We start from the raw sequence: 24,780 nt of genomic DNA, 5'->3' as shown, positions 1-24,780 counted from the left end.
TGTACTCTGCCCTGCTGGAGTCCTCTCTTCATGCCTCTTGCCAAACAATTCAAGGAACCCTTTGACCTTTTCTCATGAGTTCTGAAACATCCCTCCTGAAGACCGTGTGTTTTGTTAACACATAGAATGCCCTGTCAACTCTATGAGAGCACAGAAACTGAAATGGAAATGTTCAATGTTCACGAGCTAAGAGAAAAGGAAGAAAAAAGTCTGATTTTTTAAAAACCTGCCTTACTAACTGGATTTCCAAATATAAAATTAAAATAAATAAATCAAAGGCCTACCAAAGGAAATGTTAAACTCCGGACATAAAACTATTTAAATCAATCAAATATCATTATACTTAGGATGACTTAACATCATTGATCCTCTTCAAATCATATTGCTTTGACTTGATACAGTTAATTCACTTTTAAAATAATATTCCTTATTATATGTATCAAAACTTACACTGAGTAATGAGTTTTGGGTTGTGGAAGACTTATCTTTGCATCTGTGTTCATTTTGTCTTTGTCCACCAGTTGAGCAAACAGACAAGTGTTGTCATTATTCTCTTAATATTGTCAAATTCCCTATAAATTGGCGTTGCAATTCAGGGCAAAAGCAATTAAAATTCAAACAGGCCTTCTTTGTGGAACATGAAAAAATATACTAAATTTTATCTCAAAAAATAAATCCATGAGAATAAATTGCCAGAAAAATTCAAATGGTGAGGAGTTGGGGTGAAGAGAACAGAACCCATATAGTTTGCGACAATGACACCATGAAGTAGGTGGTGTAGGGTTGTGTAGGGTTGTGGGTCCACCTCTGCTCCCACCATAAGGCACAATCACTTGGAGAGGCTTGGGGAATTTGACTGTGCTTGTTCCACGCTGTCCTGGGTGGATGCTGGGCTATAGGGAAACACTGAGGCACTGCTCAGGGGGTGGGGAAGCACAGTCTGAGGCGTGGGAAAGCCAGAGCTAGTTGGGGGGAGGGGCTGCCAGCCTGGGGTGCCTGGTTCTCAAGCTCTTGGACACCCAGGTGCTACTGGGAGCCCCAGAAGATCTGAGAATGGAGTGGGGGGGGTGTGTGTGGGCTGGATCTAGCCTGGGGCAGGGAGGGGGAGTTGTTGGGAGTGCACAGAGACCTTCTAAGGAAGATTAGACAGTGGCTCTGTAGAAAAGGCCTTCTCCATGGCTTCCCACAGGGCGGCGGATCCAAATGAAAAGAGACAGTCCATGGTTCTAAGGCATTTATTGTCACAGGACAAAGTAGATGTATAAAACCATACCCCACTTTTCAGGGTGGGCCTGAGATTAAATACCTTTTGCAGGGAGGAATATCTGGGAAGGAAAGCTTATTGGTTACACCCTTCGGGCCTCTAAGTAACTCATTAGCATGGAGACCTCTGTCTTGAGCCTACATAACCTACGGTCACGTCTCTTTTATGTGAGAAGCATGGCACACGTGTTCCAAGTCAGGAGTCTGGCAGGGAGCTGGGAGTCACCGAAGCCTCAGGTGTGTGCCCACCGAGTCTCGGGGTCTCAACCTGCTCTAACTTCCTAGCATGGGTTTTACATCCCACGGGGTTGAAATCTCAAAAGGAAGGAACAGAGAAGAACAGGAACCAAAGACCAGAGAAAGACAGGAACCAAAAACCAGAAAGAAAAAAAAACCAAAAACAAAAAAAACAACACAGAAACCAAAGACCAGAGAAAGACAGGAACCAAAGGCCAGCTGCGAAGTGCGTGAAAGTGTATACTACTTTCACTCTGCTGGGTTTGTTTGGTAGTGGCATAGGATACCACGTTGTTTCCTCAATTCTGCACAAGAGTCAATCTCAGAGGAATCAAATGAGCAGGCATGAAATTAAGCTAAGTCTAGGAAATCTCCAAAGTCTAGGAAAGTTACTAAATTGAAATGTTTTTGAAGTGATGTCTTTTTCTCAAAACACAACACAAAAGCTGGGCATCATGGGAGAGAAAACTAAAGACTGTACAGTTAGAACTGATTCGACTCAGAGCACCTTTCTGTGTGAAAACTGCCAGAACAAACTGGTTTCTATACATTAGCAGAGCGCTAACTTTCTTCATCTGGAAAGAACACTTGCAAAACAATGTGGAGAGGATACTGTTATTTTTACATGAAAGGAAATCAGGAGTTAGGAGTTACTTTAAGTTCACAGATACACACACACACATGGGGAGGGGGCATCAATAAACATTGGAAACCTATGTGTGTCATTCTATGAAGAAGAATGCCAATCATATCCATAGATGGAGTATGTTTCCAGGCTTTACAGATATTTGATAAGACAAGGAAATTTATTATCTAACATAATGAGGGTGTAATTTTATTCCCATTTCCTTAGATTTTTTCAACTAATATTGACTAATATAATTTTATAACTAATAATTGTATTGTACTTTGAATGTAAAAGGTCTCCTATTGACTATTATTTAGCCACTTGGCCCCAGTTTATAGATTTGCTTAGAAGGTTCTGGAACCATTAGGAGATGGTGTCTCTCATTGTCATCAAGGCAGAAATTACTGTGGCAGAGAACATGGTGGCAAGGAGCATGACATCAGGCAGGCAGGCATGGTATTGGAGAAATAGCTGAGAGTCACATTCTGGTCCAGAAACACAGAGAGAACTGGGTTTAATGTAGGGTTTTGAAACCTCATAGTCCACCTCTAGGGATGATGCGCTTCCTCCAACAAGGTCAGACCAGACAGAAGCACAGGCAATGGCAACTCCACATTATTTCTACCTGTGTCTAATGTCAAGGAACTTTTCCCTATGTCTCTTCTGGTAGTTACAAGTCTGACATTTAAGTCTTTATTCTATGTCAGGTTGAATTTGGGATATTATGTAGCAGAAAGATCCATCCCCAACATATTTTCTTAAAGGAATTATCCTTCTAACTCTGTGTACTGCAGGTGCTTTGTCAGAAATCAGATTGTATATGTGTGGATTTTCTTTTGAACTTTCTACTTGGTTTCACCTGCCTATGTGAATGATGGAAACATATTGTTTTGATTACTGCAGCTTTGTGGTGTAGTTTGTAACCAGGGTGCATGGTGCTTTCAGTTTTGTCTTTCACAAGACTGTTTTAGCTATTTGGGGGGTTATGGTTCCACTTTGTATTAGGAGGTTTTGTTGTTGCTGCTGCTTTGTTTTGTTGTTTTGCTTTCCATTTCTGTATAACATACTGCTGGATTTTGATAGAAGCTGCACTGAATCTAAAAGACACCTTGAATAGTCTAGAAATTTTTACAGTATTAATTCTTCCACTCCAAGAATATGGTAAGCCATTCCGTTTATTTGTGTCTTTGATTTCTTTTATCAAGTTTGCAGTAGGTATTTCATTCCTTGTGTGATATGACAGTTCCCTCTGTGATTGAAACATTTCATCCTGCAGAAAAGGTCCTTAAACAGTAAAGTACACAACTCAAAATACCTTCAGGAAGTCCCTGAAATTGATCAGATTCACTAGGCCCCTCCCTTTCAGAATAAATAATAAAAGGCTGACAGTCTCCCTTAGATAGAAGGAAGCTGAACTACAAAGACCCTGAGACCAGACCAGAGACCTGGAAGAAGCAGAAACCAGCTGAGTTACCTGGAAGAGGTTTAGACCAACTGAGGCACCTGAAAAGCATACTCTCCAACCCATTGAACTGCCTGAAGGTCCCCAGATTCTGTAAGCTGTCAATCATGCTGGCATGGGCTTTGGTGATGCAGCTGTTTTTGTGTCATTTCTCCCATCATCACCCATTTTCCTATAAGTAACCCCAGTAAAACTTATTGGTTCACCAAGCTGGACTTTGGTAAGATCCATACTTCAGTCTGTCATGGGATCACTTGCTGGGTGAGAAGATTTTTGTTTTATGTCTCCCCAGAAAAAAAAAGTTTTTGCCATACAACAACTTGGTTAAATTTATTCCTGAGTATTTCTGTAGTTTTTGTAAATGAGAGTGTTTCTTGAATTAATTTTCTGATCTTCCATGTTATTGTGTAGAAATGGAGGGAATTATTGTATGTTGATCCTTTAACTGCTGGATCTTTTATTAGCTTTAATGGTTTGCTATGATGGAAACTATGGCCCTACCATGTGCGACCTTTATTGTGCTGAGGTCTTTTGATTCTATACCTGGCTTGTTGACAGTTTTTGTCATAAAGCTACATTGACTATTGATGGTTTAGATGTGTCCACTGAGATGATCTGTTATCATGTGTCACAGTCATTGTTTGGCATATGTTGAGTCACCCTTGCACCCAAGGATAAATCTCAACCTCACTTGGTCATAGTGTATAATCGTTTTACATGCTGTCGAACTTAGTTTACAAGTATTTGATTGAGGATGTTTGCACCTATATTCATCCTGTTTATTGACCTGTAATTTCCCCTTTTTATTAATTTATTCTTTGACAATTTTATATGTATATAATTATATATATGTTATATATAAATGTGTATAATATTCTAACCATCTGTTACTCTTTTTCTTATTCTCTTCCCACTCCATCAGCTCCCCTCCTCTCACCAGGCTCCAACCCACTTCCGCCCTTCGTTTGCACTGTTGCTTTGTGACCCACTGGGCTTAACCAGGGCCACCCCACAGGCGAGAAGCTATTCACTGAACTTTGAGTAACTCACCTGTGACAACATCATGAGAAACAATGAGTTCCTCTTTAAACAGCCTGCTTCTGGCCTTTGCTCCCCTGACCTGTGAGCTCCTGCCCCATCTGTGACCAAATGTTTCAGGCCTTAGAATTCTGCACAACCCATGGAGGCAATTGCAGTTTCCTGAGTTTTGAGTACCACCACCAGGTCATGCCTGCAGGGTGATGTTTCACAGGCCTCCGCCCCACCACCCAGTTCTAACCTGCATTCTTTCTAACCCAGCCCCCATTCTCCCTGAGCCTCGGAAAGGGAGAGATGAGTGCCTCATTTAAGGCTGACCACTAGTTACTTGTTCTCAGAGCTTTGACCAGCCATGACTAACCACCATTCTCTGATGGAGGTTGAGGGCAGTGCTAGTCCCGAGACCACTGGACAATAAGCTCCTGGATTTTTTTTTTCTTACAGTGCCCTTATATGATCTTGATAAGCCAGTATCATAAAATGAATTTGAAATTTCTCCATTCCCTTCAACATTTGTGAAGTATTGCCACCAATTCTTCCACCTTGATAAAATTCACTTCTACAGATATCTAGTCCTACAATTTCCTCTGGGGGAATTTGTTGTTGTTGTTGTTGTTGTTGTTGTTATTCTTTCAGTGTCCCTCGGCATTTTCATACTTCTTATTTATACACAATTCATTCTTGATTATTTCTAAGATTTATTTTTATTGTTGTCAAGTATGCACCTGTGTGAGCACAGGTTTGTGCACATGAATCCGGGGCATGTGGAAGCCAGAGGGTTTGGAGTCACAGGCAGTTGTAGGCCACCCAACATGGGGACTGGGAACCAAACTCAGATCCCCGGCAAGAGCAGGATGTGCTCCTGCCACTGAGCTGTCTTGCAATATTTTGTATGATTCCCAGTCTCCTTGGATGTGTTAAGCCTTCTTTTCAGCCTACCATATGCTTTGCTCTGGATAATGTCTGCCTGCACCTGAGAAGAATACGGACCCTCTTGTCAGATGGACATGTTTGTCCATTCGGCCTGATGTTGGTCAAGTTCATGGTCTCCTTTTTGATTTTCTGTCAGAACCATTCATAGTAGAAACTAGAGTGGCAAAGATGCCAACTATTGTCACGTTGTCTATCCTGATTACAGTTCCCCTTTCACTCATCTCCGTTCCTCCCCCAAATCCTCTTCCATCCGGATGCCCTCCCTCTCTGTCTCTCATTAGAGAAGAGCAGGCTTCCGTGACAAAACAACCAAACATGACAAAATAAAATAATAAGATGGAGAAAAACTTTCATATCCAAGTTGGACATGTAGGAAAAAAAGGGCCCAAGAGCAAGCATGAGAGTCAGAAACTCTTGTTGACACACACACACACACACGGGAGTCCCATAAGTACCAACCTGGAAGCTGTAATATATACTCAGAGGACCTGGTGCAGACCTACGCCAGCCCTGTGCTTGCTACTTCAGTCTCTGTGAGCTCATATGAGCCTTGCTCAGTTGATTGGGAGGGCCTTGCTCTGCTGATGTCCTCTGCCCCCTCTAGCCCTTACATGCTCTCTGCCTTCTCTCTTACAGTGGAAGTCTCTTTTTAGTCCCCGTTCACACACACACACACAAAATACATTTGTCCTTTCACTTTCAGTCTATGTGCATCTCCCGTGGGCAGCAACGCGTTCCCTAATTTTCCTGACTTGGGACTTTCTCTACCTTTTGATTAGAAATGTTAATCTGTTCAGATTGAAAGTAATTTTGGATGGTGAAGATTTACTCTCAGACCAGAAAAAAATGGCTGAGTAGTTGGGAGCACTTGTGCCTCTTCCAAAGGACCTGGGTTCTGTTCCTAGCATCGGGTGGCCACATCCACCTATAACTCATGCTTCTGAGGATCAACTGCTCCCTTCTGGCTTCACACACACATATATACACATGCGTGTATATATGTGTGTGTATATATATATATATCATGTGTATATATGTAAACACATGTTTTTATTTATGCAGATGTGCAGACATATATATATATATATACATATATACACATATATACACATATATACACATATATAAATAAAAAATAATAGAACACATTATAAAAAAAGATTTACTGGTGCCATTTTGTTACATTTTTTTCACCGTTCTGTAGTTCCTTTGCTTTCTTCGTGGTACTGATTTTCAGTGGTAATCTTCGGCGGCATTTTAAGAGAAAGATGCTGTCGATGTAGGCAATTGGGGTGTTTTGTTTCTACATTTAGCATGTTTGGGGAAGTGGTTGTTGTTTTCCTTTGGTGGGGACTTTTTTCCCATGGGTGGGGGCAGGACTACACCTTATGCTACCTCCCAGAGCAGACTTGAAGTCCCAGTCTTCCCATCTCCGCCTCCTAGGTGCCAGGATCTCAGGTGTGTGCCTCCACACCCAGCTAATTTGAATGTCGATTGAGCTTCAGCAATGTGCCAGGCAGTACTTCGCTGTGGCTCACGCCAACCTGTCTGAAGTAAACACTTAGGGAGCTTAATCCACCTTTACCTCTGCTCCTCAGCGCTGTCTTGTGCTAGGTGAGATCTGTTTGTTGACCTTTTAGCCTGACTCACATCTGACTCCAAGCAAAGCACCAAAAGCCACCAACTTATCCATTGAATTGACATTGCCTGGTCCTGGGTGACTGGGGAATATGATAAGAACCTCACACTGAATGATTTCTTTAGAAATTTTCTAACTTTAAATTTCTAACTTAATTTAAAGTAATGACAATGGCATTGCATTTCTCCAGAGCAAGGGTCAGACAGTGTGCTAAAAACTGCCCACACCTTCATTCTCTTGACCCTGACCACAGAGCCTCTGAGCTAGTCAGGCTCCACCAGTCCCTCTAGTTTGGTCACTGAAGAAAAGAGGTAATGGAAGCATGCCAGGGACCCCAGGAAGGGTGCTCATGACAGGGGGAAATGGGGGAGGCAGCGATAGGTGTGTGAGTCTTGATGACCCCACACTTCTATCCCTCTCTGGAACTCTCTCAGGGTCTCCTTCCTTGGAATGCTTCATCTGTCTACAGCTGTGTATTCCTAAGTGTATGATTAAGTTTCAGATCCTTGTGTGAACTGGAAAGCCCCAGAATAGTACCTTGAAATTGTGTAAATTTTGGTCTGAAGTGAGTCCTGTAAATGTTATTCTGAAACAGCCTGATTTGGAGAACAGAGAGGAAATGGGGTGCAGGAGGCAGAGATGCTATTCTTGGGAAGAAAGTTCCAGAAAGGCCTGGAGTAGATAGATCATTCTTGCCCTTTACTGGGAGAATCCTGTGCCCCTGGGCCACGTTTCTTCAAATGTAGGTGGGTAAGATTATATGGTTCAGTGGTCTCAATCCTCTTAATGCTGTGATCCCTTAATACAGTTCATGTGGTGACCCCCCAACCATAAAATTATTTTCATTGCTACTCCATAACTGTAATTTTGCTACTGTTATGAATTGTAATGTAAATATCTGTGTTTTCTGATGGTCTTAGGTGATCCATGTGAAAGGGTTATTTGACCCCCCCCCCAAAAGGGATCATGACCCACAGGTTGAGAACCACTGCTACAACCAGCTGCGCATACCCTCCTAGCATGCAGAGAGTACTGAGGAAGCTTTTGGTGGGTGCCTGTTCTGTGGAGGATACATTGCTATACACCTGCAGCAGTGAATTAGTAGGGCCTGGCCTGAGGGAAGCACTGGACAGACACCTTCCCAAGGGAGCAGATTCTGGATCAGACCACATGTAGACAGAGGAAGTAGAAGGAAGCCCACAGGGGAAGTCCACAACTATTCTTTGGGGAACCCCCATCTGTGGTGGGTTCTGGGCAGAGGAGAGTATTGGCCAGCAGGGAAAGGGTGGGGAGGGAAGGAAGGAAACCTGGAGTTCATTGAGGGAATGCAAACACACACAACTGCCTCCCAGGGACCAGAGTGAGAAGATGGGGCCTGTGTCCCCTTGTGCACACATCTGTTCTTTTATTGGCTAATGTGGAATATGAGGCACAATCGTTCATGGGTTTCATTCTAGAAACGTGGAAGATCCAAAGATACCAAATGCTTGCCAACTCCTTGGAAGCTGTAAGAGGCAAACCTGGCACTTGAACCCCATTCTGACAACTTAATTATACTTCTGTTACTCCGTGTTTTACTTAGCACAGTTCTCAGTAGACGTTACTGGAAGCACCTTGGTGTCTTGTCTTATGTGTTTCCCTTTATTTTGGTTTTTTTCTTCTTCCTTCTTTCCTTTGGGCCTACCTCTGTAGTGAAGAAGTTGGGTTCCGTTAGGAAACTGACTGTGCTAACTGGAAAAGCATACTCTGAGAAACACTGACATTTTAGGAGTAACAGAAATAACTGGAAATTAGAGAAGAGAGTTTTACGGAGATGACCTGAGATTCATTCACATAAGAATGACCACCTTGAGAAATGGTTGTCTGGCAGCTCCCTGCATGCTGTGTGGGGTGGGAATGTGTGTGTCCACATTCATGTATTTCAGTTGTCACATGCATCAGAACATGCAGTAATGAGCATGTTCATGCATACAGCTTCGTGTGTGTGTGTGTGTGTGTGTGTACCATGAACAGGGGCATGCAGATTCTCCACCTTACTGCCCTGAGACAGGGCTTACTCTACACCAGAAGCTTGCTGCTTCAGCTAGGCTAACTGGTACTGAACACTCGGTATGTAACTATCTCTGCTCTGCCCAGTGCTGATGTCACAGGCACTCACAGCCACACCTGGGTATTTTATTTTATTTATATTAAACGTGTGTTTTTCCTGAATGCATGTTTCTGTGCCACATGTATGCCTGGTACCCACGGAAACCAGAAGAGGGTGTCAGAAACCCTGGAACTAGAGTTACAACTTCTTGTGCTACTATGTGGGTGCTGAGAATTGAACTCAGATCCTCTGGAAGAACAGCCAGTGTTCTGCACCATTGAGCCATCTCACCAGCCCCAGGCCTGGATTTTTTTTTTTTTTTTTTTTTTTTTTTTTTTTTTTTTGTGGTTACTGGCAATTAGAACTCAAGTCCCCGTGCTTAAAGGGCACATGCACTCACCCACGGAACCATCTCCCTAGCCCATTTTTATTTAGCTTCTTTTTTTTAAGGCTGGGCATTAAACCCATGGCCTCACATATGCTAAGCATGCCACACCACTGAACCACACTGTCAGTCTTGCATAGAGATTTTAAGTATGTGGATTGTGCCCTTGGAGTTGGTTCCAAGCAAACAGGATTGCTGTGTCAAAGGATGTTCTAATCTCTTGGCATTTATGATCATAATCACCTCAAAGATCAGACTAGGAATTATTTCTTAACTTTTATATCTTCATATTAGAGCATTTTCTATTGTGCTGTAGCTATGGAGTTAAAGGAATTGTCTTTTCTCTGGGTTTTCTCTCAGTCAGAACGATGGCTCTTTCTTTTATAAATCAGCTCTTGTTTGTTTACCATCGTAAGTCCTTCAAACATCCCTAGTTGTGCAGAGGGCACGGTTTCTGCTGCATATGTTTAAAAGTAAACTCTAGGGGAAAGCACGGCATTGACTTAAGCTGTCTCAGCAGGCTCCAGGTTCAGGATCAGCACATAGGAGGTATTAAATGTCCATAGAGTGAAGGAGTAGTGGGTAAGTGAGTTTTGGGAGAAGGATCTAAATTTAGGAGAGAAGTCATCATCATGCCTGTGCCTTTCTCTCTCTCTCTCTCTCTCTCTCTCTCTCTCTCTCTCTCTCTCTCTCTCTCTCTCCCCTTCCAGGGAGACAGGATCATTCACCTCTCAGTTACCACGTTCTTACCATGCACACCATGACATATCTTACGTTGAATAAGAATAGTGTTTGGCTGGCAATGCATGGCCTAGAGGGCAGAAGGTTGTGTTCTGATGGCCAGGGTCCAAATATTAGCTCTGCTGTGCAGAGCTGGGTAAAGCCAGCTTTCTGAATCACCCCAGCCCTAGTCACCTCATGGTAGCTGGTAATGAGATACACAGCCTTGCATGAGCATTGGGGAAAAGGCACAAGTAAGTGGGACATTTTCCAGAGAGCCCAACAGAACTGAGAAATGACAAACTTTACCTGCTGAAGGCAACCACCGTTTTAATTTTTGATACCCATTGGTTCATATTTATAAATGAAAGAGAAAGAATGGGGAGAGGAGAGGAGGGAAAGAGGATGGGGGGGGGAGAGAAGATGGCAGGATGGTGTGTCTTTTCCTGTGATACATCTCTTAGTTAGCTCTCATTGCTGTCACAGAATGCCTGACACACACAAGCTAAAAGGGGAATGTTTACTTTGCTCATGATTTCATAGGATCTGGCCCATGGGACAGGAGAGCGGCAGGGCAGACTAGCTCACAGCATGGCTGACAGGAAGCAGTGAGAGCAAGCATCCCCATAGTTCTGGAGTTTTCCTTTTGCTTTCTTTTATTTCACATAGGCCCCTAGCCTCAGGGGGATCTCCCTCCCCCCCTTAGTGACTCCTCTGTAGAAGCCCCTCACTGAAGCTCCAAGAATGCTTATCTACCCCTCAGGCACTGTTCAGTCCTTCAAGATCTACCATTCCTGGACTGGGGAAGGTGGCCAGGTAAGGACACTTCCCATCAAGCCTGGTGACCTGAGTCTGATCCCTGGGACTCGTGTGATGGAAGGAGAGAGGCGGCCCCTAAAAGTTGTGTTCTGACCTCCACATAGACACAAAGGCATGTACACATGTACATGTATACAGACACACATACAAATAAATAGTTAAATGGATGGATAGATAGATAGATAGATAGATAGACAGACAGACAGACAGACAGGTGTAAGAGAATATTTAAATTAACCACCCTTATACTTCTTGATGCATTTTAGTGACTCACAGCTTCTCATTTGGAAGACCCAGGAGGTCCTATATTAAAAGCAGAGACATGGACACTATGTTCTCTAAAGTCAGAAAGCACAGGTTCACTTCTTGCCCTGATCCTATAGAAATCTGTGAACTTTTAGCTGCCCTCCTGGCCTCCCTCATTTGTACATGGCAGCTGGGACTTCTCCCTCACAGGGTTGTGGGTACTGTATTCACTGACATAAGCCAAGCCCCTGTCCTATGGGAGAGTCCCAAGCATCTACTTCCTTGATGTTGCCAACTCCCTGGCTGTCTGGCGCTTCACTGGCTGGCACGGGAGCTCTGCAGGAAGTAACAGTTGTAGCTTTCTGTTTGTGGTATGTTATTCTACAGGTTGACTCCTAAGAGAAAACCACAGGTCCACTATTAGAACCTCCTATTGGGGCTGGTTACACGGGATTTTCTTCCTGCTTTATGAATAGCCATGACATTTGTAAGATCTCCAGCGATGGCCAAGGTACCATAAGATGCACTGATTTCACCACACTCTCCCAGCAGTGAATTTTATCTTTCCAGTTTTTACTGTGTCATGTGGATGTGGGCATAACATGGTATTTTAGGATTGGTTTCAGTGTGTGTATGTGCATGTAAAAGAGAGAAAGAGAGAAAGAGAGAGAGAGAGAGAGAGAGAGAGAGAGAGAGAGAGAGAGAGAGAGAGAGTTTGATTGTATGTGTCTACAGACCTGTGCCTGCCGTGGTACACACATAGAGCTTAGAGGACAACCTCTGACTTTACTCCTCACCTTTCTACCTCCTTTGAGGCAGAGTCTCCTCACCAGTGTGTTAGTCTGGCTAGCTGGCCTGTCTTCTCGCCATCACTGGTAAGGGAATGCTGCCATTACAGGTGCATGCTGATATTACAAGCACATGCTGCCATTACAGGTACATGCTGCCATTACAGGTGCCTGTGCTGCCACCTCTGGGTTTTAGGTGCCTTCTGAGGATTTGAATTCAGCTCATCAGGCTTATATAGTGCATGCTTTTACCTATGCAATCTCCTGAGAGAGAGAGAGAGAGAGAGAGAGAGAGAGAGAGAGAGAGAGAGAGAGTGTGTGTGTGTGTGTGTGTTTAATTAAAGAAAATAGGTCCTTTCTGTGGTTTCTCCCATGGAGCAGTCTGTATATATGACCACCCATCTGTCTTTTACTAATGAAAATTTCCAAAGATTAGATGAGACTAGACGTGTAGTTCTGTCTATACCTGGGAGCTTTGCTGGAACGAAACTCACTCATCTCAGGATTACAACCGGTCCCCAGCTCTTATCCCAGCCCTTGCTTTGCTCTCTTTGCTGATGCTGATGCTGGTGCAGCAGCTAGCAGGCAGGATGGAGCTGAGTGTTAGCCATTTGGAGCCAGGAGGAATTGCCTCCGGAGGGTCACCTCCCTCCCCTGCACCCTGTATCTTCTGCCTCTTCCCCCAAAGAAATAAAGGCTTGGATTTCACCGTAATGTGACCCAGAGGTAAAAACTGCAGCTGAAGCTAAAACCTTCCACTGGTGTCTGGGGAAGAGAGAAGCATCCTGCTCTCTGACGACTTCTAAAGCCAGGGTCACCAAGGCGAACGCTGAAGTGCAAAGAGGGTGTCACCTCTGAGGAGGCCCAGCCTTCCTTCCTGGTGCTGTGGCCACATGGGGACTTGGTGGATGAAGGTCATTAAACAACTCTGACCAGGTTGGTAGCGTAGCTTCCTGGAGTGTGCTTGTCTTTGTTCTGCAGTGAGCTGAGGGCTGATGGGTCACTTGACCCGTTTGCTGTTCTGTTGATGGAGGTGAGTGTGATTAGCAATGTCATGGGTGTTCCAATAAAATGGCAGTTCCTTTTCTGAATGTCACAAATGTGTCTCTCAAATATAAAGGCACCATACATTTTAAATGGACAAATAGTCTTTGCCTCCTGTCACAAACATTTACTTCAGCACTAATGAGAGATCTCTCTCTCACACACACACATGCACACATGCATATATACATGCACACACACACACATGCTATGCACACACAAACTTAGATCTCAGAATTAAATCCATTTTTTGTATAATTTATCCATTGCCCTCTATTTGTAGGGTAAAGCAGTGGAGAATATGTTTTTGGTTATTTTGTTGGGAGAAATGACAAACCCTGCTCTAGAAGAAAAAAGTTAAGAATTGCTTTGAGACAGAACATCCTGAGGTACAGAGACAAAGGAGGCTATCCTGCGGTGTCCCCGTGTCTGAGCTCCTAGGATAAGTGACAGGGTCCCAACAGCTTTGCTCTGTAATATCTGTGGGATTCTGTTGCTGTAAATCACCAACAGATGAGAATCCTTTCTGCTAGTTTGTTTGTAGTCAGAATAATTTGTTGTTCTAAAACAAGAATTATGTAAGTCCCAGGGATGGGGTAACTGCCAAGAAACTCATTTCCCCTAGATGGGGCTGATAGTGTAGGGTGCTGTGTGAGCCTGGCAGTATAAATAGAATGCTGTGCTGAAAGCAAGAATCAAACACAAATGATGTTCTCTTTCTGTGGGTTACAGACTGTTTCTCTTCTTTTAACCAATGTTTCTTCCCATAATGGACTTGAATTTACCACCCATGTCTGGAGCATCCAGAACACGGCTGCTACTCATGTTTGCCATCAATCAGGAACACCGCAGTCATGAGCTCTGAGCTCACTTTAAGTGCTTCTTTTCATGTTCCTGGGTAACTCCACATGGGCTTACCAGGGACCACATTTCTGTTCCCTCCTTCTGATCAACTCTGCTAAAAATCTGACAGGCAACTCTTTTAGAAGCCGAATCTTTTTTTTTAAGATGCTGTTGGTTCCCATTTCTCTTCCTCTGTGCACCTGGGCAGGCATCTTAATTTGTATTTAAAGCAAATGACACGCTTGTTTGTAGTTGTGTATATTGGAAAAGATTGTCGCTATTTAGGAAAATAAGGACATAATAAAGCCGATAAGAGTTTTTAATATCTGAAACTAAGCTATTCAGGATTCTATTTTCAGCTCTTCCTACTTGTGACAATCAAGTTTTGTTGAAATAGAGTAGATTTGGGTCTCTATGTTTTCATATGACTTTCAAGTGTATATGAGGAGTGATAAGTGTTTTACCATGAAAAAGAAGTGTTATTTTGAGCAAAGTGGTAAGTATAAACCCCTGAATAAATAGGTACAAATAGCTAAGCAGTCTCAATTACTTTTAGACTTTGTATCAAAGTGACCAATTCACAATTATCGAACTGTAATGTCTTGGGCTTAAACAAATAGAAATTCTATGAACATCTTTGCCTGTAAAAAAGGTATCTGATCATGGTAAGGCTGTCTTGAACATGAGGTGTTTCTCTGGCTTTCTACTCTTGGGGTGTGTGTCATTTCTCTACCACTTAAAAGAAATCAGCCATCCCACTCCAGTTCAAGAAACTTGGAAAATAATTTAGAGAACTTTCTGTAGTTCCTTTGTCTATCTCTCACAATCAATCCTCAGTGCTCATTGTTGGAATCTCACTTTTTCTTTCAGTATGAATACATGTTAACCTTCCTGTTTGGCATCTCTGGAAATTACGCAGAACTGGTAGTTAGCTGCATGTAACATGAATTAGTACCTGTCCAACAGTCTGATCAGACTAGAGCCCCAGCTCACTAGAACCCCAGACTAAAGTACACATGGGAAGTTCATACAACTTAAGGAAATTGGGAACCAAACTGAAAAAAAAAAAAAAAAAAAAACCCAATTTCAAGGACTTTAACTCGAACAGGGCAGTTTTAGATCTCCATGACACCTGCTACTGCACACGGCATTATTTAAATACGGTGTTAAAATCAAAGCACTCTTGTAATTTCCCGTGCACTGTGGGACCTGTATAGATGTAGGAAATTCATGGCTCTCCTTTATGTCACTTCAGGATCTAGCTGCCTTTGTGTTCCTAAGAGGAGCAGAAGCAAAGACATGCAGGCACACTGGCTGATTATGAGACAGCGGCTGTTTAATTCTGAAAGATGAGCCGTGAAATGATGAAGTGCCCCCGTGCTGGTGGGGTCGACTCCGCCTCCTTCTCACCCCTGCTAATGGCCCTTCTCCCGCCCAGCCCTGCTCTCAGCTGCCTGGGTCTCAGACTGTGAATAATTCATGGGAACTGTCCTGTGTGTTGGAGAGAGAAGCTGTGTGTGTAGCCACTCACATGCAGAGCTGTCTTGTCTTTCCAGAAACAGAACCCAAGATCTCCCCTCAGACCTAGCCATCCTCACGCCTCAGGGAAGCTCTCAGCCATAAGTGATGATCTACCCGGCATGGATTTTCAGAACAATTGCCTTGGAAATTGTCAGTGTGTGTAATGACTCTGGATGGTGTTGACTGAGGTTGTAAGCAGCTTACCTTGGCTTCTGCACAAAGGTTTTTTTTTTTTTTTTTTTTTTTTCTCTCCCCCTGGGTTGATAGGGAAGCTCATACTGTATGTCAGATGTTGGCCCCTGAATGTAGGGTTTGACAATATAAACCTCCGTTCCCCCAACATGTTATTATGAAAAAAAATTCCTAACATGTAGTCATACTGAAGGAATTGAACCAGGCTACTCCGACACACCTACCACCTAGAGTTTGTTATGAGTCCATCCCATTTCTAATGATTTTAAAGTAAGTTACCAACTTACTTTTCACCCTTAACTAATATATATATATATATATATATATATATATATATATATATGATATTTATAACTTTTTAGATAAAATGCCTACAAAGTGTGCTGCACATATTTTAAATTATCCTTTGATACATTTTAGCAAATACAGCAAATGTGTAATGCAAACTCCATCAGGATCTGGAACCATCAGCACAAGCAATGTCTTCATTCCCTACTCCCCCCATCCCCAGACACACACACCAAGAAATAGTATCACTTTGTGCAAGGTTTTATCTTCTCAGCATTTTGATTTTGAGATTCCTATCCGAGTGGTCGATAGTTCATTCCTTTTATTATTGAGTAGTCACGGCCCCACAGTTTGCTTATTCATGCTCCTATGGACGGACACCAGCGCTACCTGAAGCTGGGAGGTGTCATGACTGTCACTTTTAGGAGCATTTTTGGGTAACTTTTTTTGGACATACTCATTCTGGGTAAAAGTCTAAGATCGGCACTGGCAGACCATAGGTCAGTGTGTATTCCATTGTGAAAGAAACCACCAGAGCTGTCTATAATTTAATTATACATTTTATATTCTAGCCCATCGGGCCTGAGCGTTCTGATTGCACATGCCTTCTTAAAGGCCAGTGCTCTGGTGGGAGTGTCGCGGGTATTGTTGCGTTGCGGCTTCTGTGTTTCCCTGATTGGCAATGGTACTGAGTTCTTGACTGTCTTCCACCGTTCAGATCTCTGACTCTTTGTAATTGTGTTGTCTTTTTGTTATTGTGCTATAGTTTTTTAAACATTCTTTATGGTAATCTATGTAGCATTTCTTTTCAGATATGTTTTACAACGCTGTGTGTGTTCCACACCAGGATTTGCCTGCTTCTTTAAAGGATTCCTTTTCATGAGCTTATATAACACTAAACTCTTGTCTAATTTAGCAACTTTTCATCGCTTCTAAGCTCTTTAGTCAAGTATAACTTGGTAGTTTTCCTTCATGTTTTCTGAGACCTTCTGTATTGCTCATCTTTTCTCCACTGTAACAAAGTACGGACACAGGCAACTTGACAAAAAAAAAAGGTTTGTGTGGGTCACAGTTCTAGAGGCTCAGAACCTGAGTGAGCCCACACTGGCTCAGCAGAGGGGGGGACCTTGTGTTGAATGCCAGGCAGTCCCGTAAGTGCAGGAGCAGACAGGGGGTCACACCTTGACAATGAGCGCTTCCTCAGCCTTCATCACCTGGACCTCCCATGAGCCCACCCTTTAAAGCACTTCCAGTAGTGTTGTCCTGTTCCCAAGCCTTAAATCCCATCGGACCTGAGAGACGCTCAGACCGTGTCACACCACAGCATCATTAAGGAACCTAGGTTTCTCTGAAGTCTTAGGACCTTAATAGTTTTAGCCTGTATGTTTTAGGTTCATGGTCCATCTCAGGTTAACTTTTGTGCACTACGAGAGACAAACATCTCTTACATTTAATTGTATTTTATGTGTGTGAGTAGGTTTGCCTGCATGTATGCATGTGTGTGTGTGTGTGTGTGTGTGTGTGTGTGTGTATGTATGTATGTACGTACATACGTACGTACGTATGTATGTATGTATGGAAAGTGGGTATGCAGTGACTTCAGGGTCCCAGAGATGGGGTCAGATCCCCTGGAACTGAAGTTACAGGCAGATGTTCACTGCCATGTGGGTGCTGGGAGCTGAAATCTAGCTCCTCTGGAAGAGCAGCAAATGCTCTTAAACTGCTCAGTCACCTCTCCAGCCCAAATAATGAGGACATTGGTTATGTTGGGACCATCTATTGAAAACTCTTTTTCCCATTGTGTTTTGGCACCTGTGTCGAAAGTTAATCAGATAGCCAAATACGAGTCTTTGTGTATTTGCTATGTGTATGTGTTCATTTGTGCATGTGTGTACATGTGTGTGTTTATGTGGTGTGTGCGTTTTGTATGCATGTGTTTCTGTAGGTGTGGTGTATGTCTGTGTGCCTGTGTATGAATGTATATGTGTGTGTGTGTTTTGTATGCATGTTTTTATGCAAGGTGGTGTATGTTTGTATGCCTATGCATGTATATATGTGTGTGTGAGTGTGTATTTTATATGCATGTATTTTTGTGTAGGTATGGTGTGTGCTTATATGCCTGTGCATGTGTGTATGTGTCTGTGTTATATGCATGTGTTTGTGTAGGTGTGGTATGTATTTGTATGCCTTGCTTATGTGTAGTTTATAGGTGTATGTTTGTGTAGGTGTGGTGTGTGCTTGCATGCCACTGAACTCAACACCAGATGACTTCTTTGGTCACTCTTCATCTTTTTTATTTTCTTCTTTTCTATGTTTATGTTTGCGATGTGCATGCGTGTGGTGTGTATATGTGCGTGTGTCTGTGTGATCACATGTGTGTGTGTTCACATGCAGAGGTCTGAGGTGGATACTAGGAACCTCCCTTGATTGCTTTTCCATGTTATCCATTGCATTGGGGTCTCAGTCAAACCCAGAGCTCTCTCACTGGTCTCACTGGCTCTGGGGATCCCATCTATGCCGTCCCAAGCCTGAAATCACAAGAGGGCTGCCAGACTCACCTAACGGGATCTAAACTCTGATTCCCATGCTTGTCCAGAAAGCTCTTTACCCACTCAGCCCTCTACCAGGCCCGTCCACATTCTTTTTTGAGGCAGGCCTCTATCACGGGACTCAGATCTCATGAATTCAACTAAGCTGGCTGCAGTGAGCTTTCTCTCCACACCCCTGACCCTTGGAGTGACAGGCTGTGCCCACAGTTCCTGGGTTTTACTTGAGTGCTAGGGATCTGAACTCAGGTTCTCATGCTTTTGCGGAAATCTGAGCCATCTCCCCAGCCACATGACTTTGTTTATTAACTCAGTTATGTCCTATAGGAATATTTGTCTACCCTAGTATCATATTGCCTGCTTATGAGAGCCTTACGATAAGTTTGGAAATTAGGTGATATAAATCTTTTTCAAGATTGCTTGGACTATTCAAGGTTCTTCAAGGTTTCCATACAAAATTGAAAATATGATATAATTTTGTGAAGGGAAAAAATGTCCAAGTGGGATTGTATTTGAACTGAAACTGAATCTGTGCCTAAGGCAGGGCGATTGGCACCTTCACAGTCTCTGCTCTCTGCTCTCTGAGCATGTGAGGTCTTTCTGGCTACACAGATTTTCATTTTCTTGGCAGTGTTTTTCCAGAGTTCAATCTTACTCATCTTTTTGTGAAATTTATTTCTAAGCATGTAATTTTTGCGCTTTGTTGGGTAGCCAGTTTTCCCTCACTATAACAGAATACCCAGGCTAACCAACATTAAAAAAAAAAAAAAAAAAAAAAAAAAAAAAAGATCATTTTAGCTCATAGTTTTGTTCCAAGACATATTCGCTCCACTGCTTTGAGTCTGTGAGGATCCTAAAATGTTCAACTCAGGGACTGAGAGGGAGCAGAGAGGGAATGAGAGCTACCAAGGGGTCTAGGTCCCCAAGGCTCTGCCCCGGGTCATGTGACAGTTTCCCAGCAGGCCCATCTGCTAACGGCTCTGCCAGCAGGCAGGATCGTGGCTTTGCAGATAGAGCCTTTAAGTCATGGGCTTCTGAGGAACAGCTAAAGTCCAAACTATAACCAATGCTATTGCAAAGAAATTAAGCTTCAAAAGCATTCTCCAAATGTTAGCTACTCTTATGTGGTTCACTTTTGTGATGTCTGCGTTTTAGGGCCGCCTTGCTCAACATTTATTTAGCAATCAATATACAACAAAGGAAAGCACCTGCATACATCATCCCTTTTGAGAGATGCAGGTGGTGGGCCACCAGCTCCACCTCTTATCCCAGGGTCCCTTGTCCTGTGTGACTCTTAGCCATGAATCATAGAATTCTCAGCATACTTCTCCTGCCACTGAATGTAGTTCAGGGCTTAGCTCCTCGTCGGCTACAGCCTTTCTGTAACATCTGTAGAGAGAACGCTTTCACTTTTCTTTCCAGAGAAATATACACATACTTCAGAGGAACAGTTTTGGGAAGAACTTTAAAACATTTAGGGGACTTCCAAAGCGCATTTGTCAACATCTGGGAGCTTTCAGACCTCTAATATGAGCCTTGTTCTAGAACGAGACACTGATGGAGAACAGTGATGTTCTTCACCCATATCTTTCCACCCAGTGCAGTGCCTGGCTGTGTCCAGCTGCTCCATAAGGACCTAAGCACCAAGTCCTCTCCTTCCAAGCAGCACCAGATGCTCAGCTGTCCAGAGCATCCCACCTCTCCTCTTCTAACCAGGACAGGCTAGCACTCACTTATAGAGAACAAGAACATGTCTACAGGAAGCCACAATTCAAATAATCACCATGGCAGGGTCACCAGGCATCTTAGGGACAGGGTGGGTTAATCACACACATGGTCTAAGCATGTCCAGGCCCAGAGTTTCAAAGGGTTGCTGGAGATACCAGAGTAATGTGTCCATGCAGAGGTAAAGATTATCAGCCCCCAGTCACTTGACTTTTTGAGAGCTTTTGAGTGTTACGTTAGTAGCTGCTCTCTCCCTAAGAAGGGCACAGCAGTGAATCCTTTTGCTAGAACAACCGGCTCTCTCATCAGAATGCTGTCTGCCTCCTGTTGCCCAGGGCACTGGAGCAGATGCAGTTGGCAGTCCCCTGCAGCCATCGCTGAGCTGTGCTAAACTTCCCACTGTCCCAGTAAATGCCTTCCAGAATGGCTACAGGTCCCCAAAGATATAGAAGCTTGCTGACAGAGGCATTTCAGGATTCTCTTTCTAATCCACCCCCACCCCAGACCCCATTATGTCATGGGTAATGCATTCCTCCACTGTCACCTCCGATGACTACCCAGAGGTCACCAGCCACAGTGATGCCATGTGTACATGTCCTCCCACGCAGGTGCCGAAGACATGGGCAGCAAACTGTCTTTACCAGGTGGCAACTCCACAGTGCAGTGCCCCAGCATGGAAGAAATCCACACTGCATACAAGCAGAGAAACCTCTCCCGAGCCCGTGACCTGCTCAGAGAAGTTTGTGAAGAGAGCGAATCTCCACAGGAAAAGGTAGGGTGAGCTCCTGCTCTGGACTTTCTGGTGTGTGTGTGTGTGTGTGTGTGTGTGTGTGTGTGTGTGTGTGTCTGTGTATGTGGGAGAGGGAGGAGGGATATGCTTACCTGTGTATGCATGCAGAAACCCAAGCTCTACGCAGGGTGTCTTCTCTATGGCTCTCTAGTTTATTTTTATTATTTATTTACTTTTACTTTATTTATTTTGCCTGTAAAGTAGAAAGCGCTCCCATGGGCATGCAGTACTCAAGGAATCCAGACGAGGGCGTCATGTCCCCTGAAATTATGGACAGTTGTGAGCCTTGATGTGGGTGTTGAGAACCAAATGAACCCAGATCTTCTGCAAAAGCTGCAAGTGCTTTTAACCATGGAGCCATCTCTCCAGCCCCTCCACCATATTTTCTGATATACGATCTCTTACTAAACCCAGAGCTTGTCATCTCAGTTACACTAGGCTGGTCAGCAAAACCCCAGGAACTTCCTGAATCCACACCTCTAGAACTGAGGTTATATTGGCATGCACCAATGAATCTGGGTTTTGCGTGTTTACTGGGTATCCAAACAGGTCTTCATGTTTACATAGCAAGCACTTTATCCACAGAGCACTCCCCCCCACCCTTTTACCCACTGACCTATCCCTCCACTGGAAAGGAGGAATAAAGTCTCCCTTTTAGTGGGGGAGGGAGAGTGGGGAGAAGGGGTAAAGTCTCATGGATCCCAGTTTGTCCCCTAACTCACTATGCAGTCAAGGTTGACTCTAAACGTCGTCGGATTCTCCTGCCTCCACCTCACCTCCAGGATAGGGATTACAGCCAGGTTTAAGATGCTGGTGATGACGGTGGATGCCTGATGCCGTCTAGACTAGTACTGGACCAGCTTAATCATGTTCCCAGCTTGTGGATCATTTTCTGTTTGCCAGAGTCTTCATGGGACTCCAGCATTGGTCGGGAACAGCTCGATTTGCACTTGACCGTGTGGAGACTGTTCCTTTCAGTGGTTATTTCAGTGGCACGTTGCTATCACCTTCCCCTTCGGTGCCCGGCCTTGCAGGGTTGTGAACGGGCTCCCTACATCTAAAGAGCCAAGTGCCCTCTGCAGATTTTATCTACTGACTTCATACTTTCTTCTATTATATTAAAAACAGCATGTGTTCAGAAAACTTTGGGAAAACCTGTTAGTAAAGGAAATAAGGAATAAAAGCTGTGGGTATTCCTGATGCCCAGACACTCCCTCTTCACTGACTTGGTACGCTTTCTTCTAGCCTGCTGCTCTGGGGAGTGTTGCCATTTCTGATAATATATGATAAATTATTGTTTTACATATACTTCTTGTTTGTGTCTATTATACCAAGACTTTTCTTCAGGACTATAAACTCATTGCAACCATCACCATTAATAGTTGCATGACATTCCCTGTGATAGAGAGAACATAATTTAAATTCAATCTACTCCTCTAGATTGGATTATTTCAATTTTTTTTTTTTTACCAATAATGTTGTATGAAATTTTTTGCCTACTTTTTTCTTTTTTTTTTAAATAAAGATTTTCTTTATTTACATTTCAAATGTTATCCCCTCTCCCGGTCCCTCACTCCCCACTGAATCTCCCTATACCATCCTCCCTCCCTCTGTTTCTATGAGAGTGTTCCCCCACCCATCCACACACTCCCACCTCCCCACCCTGGCATTCCCCTACACTGGGGCATCGAACCTTCATAGGACCAAGGGCCTCTCCTCCCATTGATGCTCCACAAGACCATCCTCTGCCACATATATGGCTGGAGCCACGAGTCTCTCCATGTGAACTCTTTGGTTGGTGGTATAGTCCCTGAGGGTTCTGGTTGGTTGATATTGTTGTTCTTCCTATGGGGCTGCAAACCCCGTCAGCTCCTCCAATCCTTTCTCTAACTCCATTGGGGACCCCGTACTCAGTCCAATGGTTAGCTGCAAGCATCTACCTCTGTATTTGTCAGGCTCTAGCAGAGCCTTTCAGGAGACAGCTATATCAGGTTCTAGACAGCATGCATTTCTTGGCATCCACAATAATGTCTAGGTTTGGTGACTGTATATGGGATGAATCCCCAGGTAGGGCAGTCTCTTAATGGCCTGTCCTTCAGTCTCTGCTCTACACTTTATCTCCATATTTCCTCCTGTGAGTATTTTGTTCCCTCTTCTAGGGAGGACGGAAGCATCCACACTTTGGTCTTCCTTCTTGAGCTTCATGTGGCCTATTTGTTTTCTTAGTGTAAGGCTATTTTCTTATCATGCATGGGTATCCCAAATGGAAAGTATAGGTATACATATTTTTGTTAGTGTATTAGAATAAAACAGTGAGTTTCATTTTGACATTCTCATACATGGTATTTAAAGTTTTATTACCTATGCCAAACCATTTGCTAAAAAGCAAATCCAAAATAACCCCCCTGCCTACAGCTCAAGGAGGATAAGAATCGAATGTTACCATGGAAACCCTTCATCCATACTTTGTTTACATTACTTTGATTAGCATAGGCTTAATCTGTCTACATTTAATTGAATGTTAGAAATGATTCTATTTTTAAACCTCCAGCCTGCTCTCAGAGAAGTAAGAGATTAGAAGACAAAGAGCATCGTGAAGAGGACATTTGATGTCGCTCTGGTTATGAATTCTCGGGGCCACACCTATGAGTGGGAGATGGCCCAACCGTTAGGTCCACAGGATGATGTGATCCCCAGTGTTCCCTGGCCATAGGATGTTATGAAGAATTCCCAAAGCATCATATAACATGTCAACACAATTTGGAAAGCTCTTCAGTATAATTTCAGTAAATAAGCAAATAACTTCTGCTTCCATTAAGAAGGAATAGATGCGAGCGTGCAGAGGAAAGTCATGTACGCAGGCAAACCACGAGTCCATATAAAAAATAAAAACAAATACACATGGTTTTTAAAACTAAAGAGAAGCTGAAACTGGTGTGCTTTTCAGCATTCCTATCTCTGTGTACCTGAGAACCATGCATCTGCTGTACACAGCAACGGACATTTTCAAGTGGGAGAGAAAAAGACCTGCTAGTGTGGTTAGAGCTGGGGGAAAGATGGTGTTGCATCTCTGGGGTCCCTCTCACTTTTTTGCATCCCAGACTAAACACAAAGAAGCTGGCAACTCAGAAACAAACGGACAGGGACAAAGAAGCTCTAAGGAAAGCCAGAGGACCTGGCAAGGGTAGCATGAAGACACAGTCTGTAGGCATCGCCCGACCACGCCACAGCGGTGCCTGCAGTACTTCTCCATCTCGCTCCAGCCAAGGCCAAGTGGAGAGGTTCTAACCTAAAGATACTGGAAAAGTCATCCAAGAAGGCTGCTGGGAGCAGTAATTTAATAACCATCCCCCCAACACACACACACACACACACACACACACAGCTGCCACTGGAGACCTAAGGAACACGAAAGACCTTCCTAACCAACAGGAACCAGGAGTCCATTCCCCTGGTCCCATCTAATTCTGTGTGGTTCCTGTTTTTCCAGCCCACCCAAGAGTGATTAATCCACCCCACTGTTCACCCACTAGAGTTAGCAGAGTCCAAGCCCAGGACTTAAATAAGATCCCCATTCTAAAAAT

The 24,780-nt window shown here is 43.6% G+C and overlaps 1 protein-coding gene and 1 non-coding gene across 5 annotated transcripts in view; one reads left to right on the top strand and one right to left on the bottom strand.

Moving 5' to 3' along the window:
* Window positions 1-24,780, top strand: part of Lrrk1 (leucine rich repeat kinase 1) — a 135,562-nt gene that overhangs the window by 26,053 nt on the left and 84,729 nt on the right. For all 4 annotated transcript variants that reach the window (XM_076935476.1, XM_076935471.1, XM_076935480.1 and 1 more), the window contains one exon: window positions 21,015-21,178. In XM_076935476.1, the coding sequence (XP_076791591.1) occupies window positions 21,015-21,178 (164 nt within the window). The remainder of the gene's footprint in view (window positions 1-21,014; window positions 21,179-24,780) is intronic.
* Window positions 420-542, bottom strand: LOC117701899 (small nucleolar RNA SNORA40). The gene has a single exon (XR_004605891.1). It is a non-coding gene; the product is annotated as a small nucleolar RNA SNORA40 (small nucleolar RNA).

Source organism: Arvicanthis niloticus, chromosome 1 (genome assembly GCF_011762505.2).
Source record: "Arvicanthis niloticus isolate mArvNil1 chromosome 1, mArvNil1.pat.X, whole genome shotgun sequence".
Taxonomy (NCBI): Eukaryota; Metazoa; Chordata; class Mammalia; order Rodentia; family Muridae; genus Arvicanthis; species Arvicanthis niloticus.
The sequence above is the reverse complement of the archived record's forward strand: the minus strand, read 5'-3'. Positions and strand labels throughout refer to the sequence as shown.